Below are 10,242 nucleotides of genomic sequence, written 5' to 3' on the forward strand. Positions count from 1 at the left end.
ATAGCATTTTACAAGGCTCCCTTTCAAAGGGACGGTAATTACAGAAGGAATGGATAGGGCCTTAAGTGGTTCAGATCTCAGCAGTAAGAATTTGGTGGACTTCAAGAAAATAAATTCATTTCCTACAAAAAAAATGTTAACATTGGCTTTGTTGTTTAATATTTACCCCAAAAAATGTAACTATGAGGCACTTAAGTTTCCGGTTAGTTTGCATATTGCATTAGACACATCCTGTTGCATAAGCTTTTCCGACTATATATTTCCCATCCCTGGGACCTCTGTACACCCATTGCATAATAGGATCTCATCGCAGACAATCATTTACTATACAGCACAGACTTCATATATGACTAATCAGTATGACCACAATCCACCACAGTAGAAAATAATATTTGGTTCTTAACTTTGAAAATGACAGTTACCCTTTTTATCAGACAAATAAAATTAAAAAATGAAAATAGGATCAAATCTTTCAAACCTTCATTGACTTGGGTGAACAATTTCATTAAAAAAAAATAAAGGATAAAACTGCAATCTAGACAGCAAAGAATTGCTGAAAGTCACTCTTTACATTTGCAGATTTGTTTGGAAACATTACAGCAACTGACCCAGAAAAAAGTCCTTGCCAGAGACAGAACAGCAACAGCTACTATTTTGTTACCTAAAATGACCCTCCCTGTATGATGGAGCTTGATCTGGTGGGTAGAACAATGGCAGGAACCAGCTATGGCCATTATACAGCACAGTGCATTTGGAGTGTAGCTGCTGAATTCCTGAGAAGGCTCACTTTGATAGGCTGCCTGTGTGCTCTAAAGGCCATTTTTTTTATCTGTTGGTCAGTCTACTAGCTTGACATATAAAAGAATGTAGCTTGTCTGTGTGGCCTGTGCTTTGACAATTTGCTAGCATCTGCTAGCTAGCAATAGAACAAGTAGGTTCGAATATAGGTTTCAGCTAATGTGCATGGGGCTCATTATATGAGTGCTAAGTGCTCTGTCTGTAAACACAACTCACCCCTATTTCCTCAGTTTACCCATAATATTAGGTAGTAAAGGAGCATCATGTGATAGTTTGCAGCCTAAGCTAATTCTGGTAAGAGTAGCTTGTTTCCCACTAGAGTATGTTTCATCAGTTGGTGCCACAGCTAGCAATTAGCAATGTAAAATGATAAACAAATGCTGCTTCTAAATCACAATCTAAGCAGATTTTCCCTATTAAAACGGGCACTATTCCTCCTTACAAAATAAACAAACCCCCCTATTTCCCAAACTAAAAGTATCAAAACTGCATACATTTTACATTTAGAGATTTACTTGGTATGAGATTGGGTCAAAGACCCGAGCTGAAAATGTGAGATAGGGATATAGAAGTCTAGGACCCCCAAAATCAAAAGGGAACCAATCATTTAATCCAGGACTGTCCATCTTGAAACACTCCAACCTTCTTGCTGTTGGTGGAATGCTGGAAGTTGCAGCTAAAAGAGCCGCAGTTTGGACATTCCTGAAATATGTACTTAAAATAACAAACACGGTTTAAGCAAAATACTATGTAATTTGTGCTTTAATCAACATGTTTCCCCTTAAGGGGTCCCTGTGATGCCAGTAACCAAGGGACACATGCTCTGTGTTGTATTTGGAACAAACAACCGGCACTCTGAAAAATCTGCTAAATTTAGTCAGGTTTTTTTTTGGTTTCAAGTTTAACCCTGTCAACTGCAATTCTATAGCATAGTATCAGGCCTATAAGACTTGCAATAGCATTTAAGGCAGAGAATAGGCATTTGAAACCCAGGGCAACCTTTATGAAAACAGCTCACATCTGAAAAACCCAGGAATAACTTGTGGAGAGGTGTGTATTTAAATATACATGTCTGGATGCAGTGGTGTAACAAGTTACTGGTCCCGCAGTAAAATTATTTTAGGGTTCCCTACATTTTTTTTATAAACATGTAGAGGAACTGCCATCATTCAGTGCCCTACTAGGACCCCTACACTTCCCTTTGGGCCCATTAGCAGTAGCAAGGTCTACTTTCTCTTTAGATACCCTTCTATGCTTACTAGATCTCTAGGCTACACAGTGAACATCACCACAGTGAGGTCACCATCAGATATTCATATTTAAAAGACACAGGTATCCCATCATTTTATACTTGGTTATGTGTTCAAAATATAAACCAGAATTGGCCAGCCTTGATAATTCAATTACTGCACCTAATTGATCAATAACCTCTAAGTGCAAAACCCTAAACCCCCTTCAATGTTATTGTGATTTCTATTTACATTTTTTTTTTTTTTTACATCAAGTGTTTCTTGTGGGTCTTTGGGTTTATTTTACCTTTATAAAAAGGCAGTAGTGACTGTGAGTCCCGTACAACTGAATAAAGCTCATACATTTCAGTACAGGCTGATATGTAATACTAGGCCTGAACATAGTCACTAAAGTTAAGGAGCTGATGGCGGAGAAGAAATCCACCAATACACGGCTTTCTCTATGATTTTTGGTACCTGTTCAATGCAGTCTTTTGCAGTTGCATGAAGGAACTGCTGCAATTAAAGTATTTGGAGGAAGGGTGCAGTTTGATCCAGAGGGCACCCTGTAAAAGAGAGGCTGGGCTCTCCCATTCTTTATGATGGGCGGTCTTGAGACGCTTTGAGTCTATGAACATGTTCCCAGTACTCTTTTCCTTTCCTATGTCATGTCACCCTCCTCAGGATAAGTGATACATGCTGTATCCAACAGGTGTAGCATAAAGTCCCATGGGTGGGATTGGAAGAACTGGCCTGTGAAATTGATAAGATGATCCATACAATGATGCAGCCTGAATAGGAGAGTTGATGGGGAAAGGTATACTAAAGCCAGGAGGTAGTATGGGCTTTGCTGCCATTTTCAGCTTTTCTATTTCCGCTTCCTGGAGTCTTTTGGCTTTGGCTCTTCTGTTTTGGAACCATATTTTAACCTGTGTCTCTGTGAGGTTGAGGGAGCTGGAGAATTCTGCTCTTTCTGCTATGGAGAGATATTGCTTCTGGCGGAACTTGCGCTCAAGGGCCAGTAACTGGGAGGTGGTGAAGGGAGTCCTGGGCTTTCTGTTGGTTTTGTGCTTCCTCAAAGTGCAAGAGGATGGGCTCAGGTGTCCTAAAAAAGAGAGAGAGCAAAATGTTAACATTATACAGTCATACATATGTGTAAATACCTGCATTTAAGAACATACGGGTTGATTGGTCCTAGGCATAATATAATATACTACAAATAGTTGATTGATCCTGGCTATCACTACCTATTCAACAATACAGAGGGGCTGATGGATCTAGGCAATAACTATACCACAGTGCAGAAGACTGCTGATCATTGACATAAGAAACTTTATTACAGCTCAGGCCTCTTCAACAGCTAAAAGTAGCCTCCCAGCCACCGTACTCCCAATTTGTAATGCAGTGATTCTATTTGTACAAATATATTGAAACTGACACCATTCCAGGATCACCATAAAGCAGTCATTTGGGCCTTCTCTCTGGTATGCTTTAGGTTGACCCTTCCTATATTATATTAAAGAGGTCTGAATGAGCCTTTGAGTTACAGTAACTATACTACAGAACAGAGGGGCTGGTTGGTCTTGAGTCTTACAGTAAATATACTACAATGCAGAGGGGCTGACTATTACTGGGCTACAGTAAATATTTTACAATTATGAATAGGATGAAGGTTCCTAGGTTGCACTAAATAGCCCAGTACATAAAGCTGAATAGCTCTTGGATTCAGTAAATTTTTAAAATATAAATACCTGGCAGGTCACAGTGCCAATTTTAAAGTTTTGACATATTAAAGAATTAGTCTGGTAGAAGTAAAGTAAACTGAGGGGAAGGCAACAATATAAGCATACATATGTTATATAGTGAATAAAGTACCCCCTCTTGTAAAATATAAGGATATTATAAGTTACCGAGGAGTTTCATGACCATATAAAAACGCGAGGCCGAAGGCCGAGTGTTTTTATACAGGTCATGGAACTCCGAGGTAACTTATAATATCCTCATATTTTACAACTGGGGGTACTTTATTAATTATAATACACAAACTTTAGTGAGTCATGTGACAGAAATTACATCACTACTCACCGTTTATAACTGATGACATCACTACTCACCGTTTATAAGGATATAATTTACAAGATATTCATGGCTTTTGTGTATTATATAGATATATCTATACCTACCCCAATCAATGGGATCAAAGCAGCAGTGGTGTGATGAATGAGTTTGAGAACTATATGAGGTGATATTATGAAAATGTTTTTACATATCTGTAAACAGTGTTATCCCACTACAGTGAGTTGCTTTTTCGATGTCTACCCTGAAAATTTCTATAGCTCACAGTCTACGCTTACCAACTTTCAGGTGATATACAGGTGATGCAGTTCTGTCTGTAGACTAAACAGTACTACACAGAACAATAGATAATAGATAGTAGCACAAAGTATTAAAGTATTAAGGCCTGACTTTGCATTTATTCAACTATACAACTTAAAATAAGGATCCTGGAAATAACTTGTACAGTTCAGAGACCTTTGTCCTGTAGAACAGGTAATCATACGCAAAATATGTAAGCTCTTGTCAACCCTCTGCGCTGCAGTGTAATTTCAGTAGTGTAGTGATACCCAAAATAGTTTCGTCCCTTTGTACTGCAGTTAATATTATTCCCCTGTTTACCTTAGTAAAGGTATAAATAGAGGAGGATCAACCCTATATACTTAGAACTATTAGTTAAACTACTATTCACCCCCATTGCCTGCTGTATATTTGTATAGTCCTTTAAAGTATACTATAGTTATAGTATAGTACACTATAGGTAAAGTATAGTATAGTGCAGAAGAATAGATGATAATGGGTATCTCAAACTCTACTACATAAAATACAGACTTTACTTATTACATTACTAATTATATTTTAGTACAGAGGGCGTGAGCAACACTGAGTATAGAAAGATAAATGACATGGAGTTAAATATTGCCATCCAGTAACTATGCTACAGAATAGCAGTTGTTTCTTAGTGGTGCACAAGTATAACTGAAACCCAAATGAACTTATAAAGCTTCATGCTGATGGTTTATATTGCAAGCAGTGACTGCTACAAAGAGACATTTGGGGGAATTACCTTGCAGAAATAATGCATGGTTTGTCTGTTTAATAATTGCAAAAATGCAATTGCCAGTTATCCTTTTAGTTTGTCCTATAAAGACGATACACCCCAATTTATTCTGTGTGCTTCATGGAGTTGTGTCATTAAACTCTGAGACATCAATCAAATAAACATCTTCAAACGATTTCTAAATCCTTAACAATCCAATAATTTATGGCTATGGCATTTTATGTGTAAGATAAATCCGACAAGCCTGTTAATTTTTAAACCAGAAGCAATTTCTCTGGGGACTTTTTTTTTTTTTTGTTCTAATCCGGGGTATATTTTATTGCAGTGCCACCAATATATTGTAATATGACACTGTTCCTATTGTTGTCAGGCCGTGTAAATTAAAACGAAGTATTGTGCATTCTTACCTTTTTTTCACAATAGTTGATACAAAATAAAATGTGGGGTCCAAATTGTTTGGTGTTGCCGAATAGATATGTATATACGTTATAAAGGCCCAAAACAGGAGCCCAAACTCTGAGATGTTGACATAAATTGTAAATAGAGCACATTTAGTAGGATTTTCCAATATATATAGTGAATATATAAGGATTTATCCCCCTAAACACGAAAACTTTTTTGAGTTTGGAAAGGTTTCATCACATCGCAATTGATATGGAATGTGAATATTTGGCTTTAAGCGGTGAATATTTGGTTTGGTTTAAATTGATATAATCTGCACTTAGAACCCCTGGGTGACTAAACATTGTTTTCTTTTTTTTTTTTTTGCTTTTGAAGATACCATCACAAATTGGGATGCCAATTTATATAGAGTTTATTTTTTTTAACATTGGTGAATTTTATTCCCATATGAGTCTAATAATGCTACTGTATAATTTAGCCATGCTTTGGAGAAAGAATAATCGAGTTTTTGGAAACAGAACAGTGTACAGTAAAATAATCTTGTTCTGCTGTAAATAAATGCCACCTTAATGCACACGTTTTCATGTCATTGTTGTGAATTTTCCATCACAGCACGTAACATTTCACAATTGTTTTTTCTGCATCAGATCTCACAGCGCTAAAACCTAATTGCGCAAAATTTAACGAAATCATGCCAAATAGCGCTGTGAGACACATCGTTGACGAATATATACATATATATACCGAGAGGGCAATAACTTAATTTATTCTTGTTACTAAAAAAAATACAAAACTGTCTTTTGCTCCCAGGTCAACCCACTAAAAGAATTATTTTCTAACCGTCAGAAGTTCTTTGTGAAACTTCTAACTTAATTACATTCTTTGGTGACTTAAGTCTAAAAAAAAAAGTCTGAAAATTGTTTCAGTTAACATGCTTATGTTTAATTCCGTTAATCAGATTAGTTTGCCTTTTTAATCTTTCTTGCTAGTTAAATGCGTTTTAACGTTTTACAATGATACATTGTTTGTAACCTAATAATATGTGTCTGGCGATATGGTAAGGGCAGAGTTCCTGATCATGAATTGGGAATGTGTGCTGAATTGGATGGTTTTTTTTATACATACGTACAATGTGATGTAAAATACTACTTCATACAGAGAGGGGAGAGAGATACAGTTATGGACATGATAGCAAAGATTTGATAGACAGAGATATGAGATAGATGGTAGAATAGATAGATAGATAGATAGATAGATAGATAGATAGATAGATAGATAGATAGATAGATAGATAGATAGATAGATAGATAGATAGATAGATAGATAGATAGATAGATAGATAGATAGTATTAACAATAATTGAATATATTAGTCAATAGGTCAGAATAAAAAAAATTTTGCACTCAAGAGGGAAATAAATATAACTAATTTTTATTGCTAAATAAACACAAATATTACAAAGCAAGCTTTTAGGATCACGCTGTTCTAGAAGATTGCTTTTTATATTTCTGTAGGTAGCCATTAGTAGATCGAACCACGTCTTTCCCAGTCTACATTACTTTGAGAAATGAAAAAAAGAGCTCAGTTTGAATGCAATAAACACCCAATAAGAAGAATGTAAGAAAACATGGTGCACAGCTATATCTGTCTATATATCTCCCACTTGGGTAACATCAAGGTGCAGCCACAATGAGCAGCCAGGTCAGGGAAGGAACTCTGTTGTACAGATTGGAGGCTACAGGTGTGTGTGAAAGAGAATACAAACAAGGCTTTCTTTTCATCCCCCCACAGCAGCAACAGCTCCAGCTCTCCCCTGCATCTTTTTAACCCTTTCAACTCATCCTTGGACTCTCCTTGTGACTCCAAACCTGCCAAGTCATGCTGGGAACACATGCACATCTCTCTCTTGCTCTCCCCCCACTCCCTATAATAGATTTAATATACACATACATGGTCTGGATTGATTTAGCAGTGTAAATTGCACACACATCTATCAACAACTTCCCTTATTGTATATGTTTATGTAAAAAAAAAACTACTTTATCCTGTAAGAGGGTTTTGCTTTAAGTGCTTGTTTTTGTTTTGTCAAATTGGAAAGTTGAAGAATAGAGTGTTTGGTTTTAATAATCCTGATATATGAAGGCTTGACAGAACCCTGGATCTCCTTGATTAAGAGGCAGAGGTCAATGTATTAGGCAGGGGAAGTTTAAGATGTTGCCAATGGAAGATATTCCCAACCTTTTTAAATGGGTCGCTGAGCAACCTGTCCTCACTTGTAATGGTAAGGGATCACTGCCCTAGAACCATCACTGATAAACTTTCGATACTGGCTGCACACCAGTCTCCCAGTATGAACATAACCTGTGTAGTTAGTGCCTAGTCGGAGAGCTAGCAGGCTACAAGCAACAATCACACACATGGCCACACAAACCATTTGCTTTTAGTGTAAAAGAAGCAGCTTTCTGGCCTGAGCAGAAAATAAGGCCGTTGCGTTAAATCGCGCAGAGATGCTTTGGAGAGCGCAGTGTATAGCAGCCAAACTGAAGCTCCCAGACAAACATCCGGATCTCATGATCCTCATCTGCTGCAGCACTGACTGTACTCACCAATGTTATCGCTCCAGTGTAAAGCACAAGAGAAATGTTTACTCTCGGATAAAAAACAAGTATCTATAAAGACCATCTGCTTCCTTTGAAGAGGGAATGATATTTTGCACAAAGCAGAAAATGCATGGGAAGTCAGCAGTTCGGGGAAATTGTCGCCCAGAAGAAGAGGCGATTAGTCGCCAGGCGAATCTCCTCGAGTGAACTAACCCTTATATGAGCCTAGTTGCTCAGCCATGAGCCAGACACCTCGACCCAGATTCATCATATCAGACAAAACAAAATCTCACATGCCAGGCACATAGTGTATCTAACTATGGACCAGGGCAGGAGGGGGGATAAAGTAGATCCCACTGAACATTGGGGTCAAGTAAAAACTAAGTTTAGGGAAAGGTGGCCAAAATGTCAGAAAATGTATAGGAATGAAGACATATAATTTCACAGACCTTTGAGATAACTTTTAGTATGATGATAATTTGCAATTGGTGTTGTTGTTTTTTTATCATTTGTGTATTTTGAGTCATTTAACTTTTTATTCAGCAGCTCTTCTGTAAGCCTTTTTAAGCAATCTGGTTGCTAGGATCCAAACGACCCTAGCGACCATGCATCAATCTGAAGAAGACACTGGAATCTACTCATATAAATAGGAGAGGGCCTGAGTAGAAAGATGAGTAATAAAAATGAGCATTTGCTTTTTTTTAAGACGCCCATTTGAAAGAGTCAGACGGAAAAAAAGGCTAATCATTATAAACCTATAAAAAAGACCAATTGAAAAGTTGCTTAGAAGTGTGCATTCTATAACATACTAAAAGTTACCAGCAAACAGAAACATTTAAAGATCGTGACTTGTGACAGCTGTACGTTTAGTGAAAAGCCAGTATATATATATATGGTCACTGTCGCTGTAGGAATACTAGCAGCAACAAAAATAAATCAACGTGGGGAACTGAGCAAATCAGACAACTGGCTGTAGCGCGATTTCAACTTTCGCGATCGGGAAGTCTGTGGTTTGTTAATTGTCGATCGTAAAGAAGCGATCACAATAAAGACTTACTTGGCGGAGGGGAATAGCTGCCCCCGTCTTTGGACCAGCTGGTGCCATCTTCGGAGTTTTCCGATTTGACCGACGAGGTTTCAAAGGTTTTTGTGAGCCCAGGGGGGCTCGGGCTGTCCCTGATCCCTAAATGAAGGTGCCGGTTAGGGGTGCTGGTGGCGGCAGACGAGTCCACAGCACGTGAGGGGGGAGCCTCTTTAGGAACCCTCTTATCAGCCATGAGCGCTTCCACGCTGAAAGGGAGGCTGGAGATCTTGATCTTGTGATCCTCAGATGGGGAGAGCGTAGGGTGCACTTGGCCCTCTTCATCCGAGTTTAAATCCTCTTTGATCCTCCTGGGAGAAGACATTGCGGTGAGTAAAGGGGCGCAGGAGCAAATCCCCTTCTTGTCGCACTGTAGTAGCAGCAGCAGTAGTAGTAGTTGCAGACTGCCAGCACAGTGAACTAGCCGCTCAGTCTATTCACTTCCAGTCAACTTTGTCTTTTTCCTCTTCACCAAGGAGCTTCTCTGACAACCAACGGGAACCGCCCGAGCACCGTGACGCTTCCTCAAGCCTCTTCTGATTGGCTAAGAGCGCTTCTCTTTATGGCACTGATTTCTGGACTGTTTTTGTTACAAAAAAAAAAAAAAGGAGAGAGGGAGTTAATTACACAGACTGCAAACTGTGCTCTGTTATTACTGATACCTGTAGGGCTGTAATCACAAGAAAACTGAAAAGTCACTTGGGTAATTAAGTCTGATTATATGAAGAGGAAGCTCATATAACCCATGCTTTTTTTCCCTTCTTTCTTTCTTTCTAGTCTAAGCTTTAAAGGCTTCTCTCTTTCTTTGCAACGTCTGCATGTGTCTACATGAAAACATTTTAAGTATTATCCCTGGGTTTGAGTATGTGATGCCTGAGCTCAGTGAAAGGTGACTGCTTTGTGCCATTAGGTCAAGGACCTATTAGGCAGCAAAGATTGTTTATTAAAGATGTCAATGGCCATCCCAGGGAAGTACTTGTATATAGAAAAGGATACTATAATTATAATTATAGGACA

General features: G+C 38.3%; 1 protein-coding gene across 1 annotated transcript in view; it reads right to left on the reverse strand.

The window, feature by feature from the left end:
* The window catches only part of msx2.L (msh homeobox 2 L homeolog), a 9,799-nt gene extending 74 nt beyond the window's left edge, over positions 1 to 9,725 (reverse strand). The window contains exons 1-2 of the mRNA XM_018252170.2: positions 9,202 to 9,725; positions 1 to 3,132 (exon numbers count right to left, since the gene is read on the reverse strand). The exon at positions 1 to 3,132 is cut by the window's left edge and continues 74 nt beyond it. Of these exons, the coding sequence (XP_018107659.1) occupies positions 2,708 to 3,132; positions 9,202 to 9,550 (774 nt within the window). The 5' untranslated portion in view covers positions 9,551 to 9,725 and the 3' untranslated portion in view covers positions 1 to 2,707. The remainder of the gene's footprint in view (positions 3,133 to 9,201) is intronic.
* Positions 9,726 to 10,242: the final 517 nt, after the last annotated feature.

This window comes from Xenopus laevis, chromosome 3L, assembly GCF_017654675.1.
Source record: "Xenopus laevis strain J_2021 chromosome 3L, Xenopus_laevis_v10.1, whole genome shotgun sequence".
Classification (NCBI taxonomy): domain Eukaryota; kingdom Metazoa; phylum Chordata; class Amphibia; order Anura; family Pipidae; genus Xenopus; species Xenopus laevis.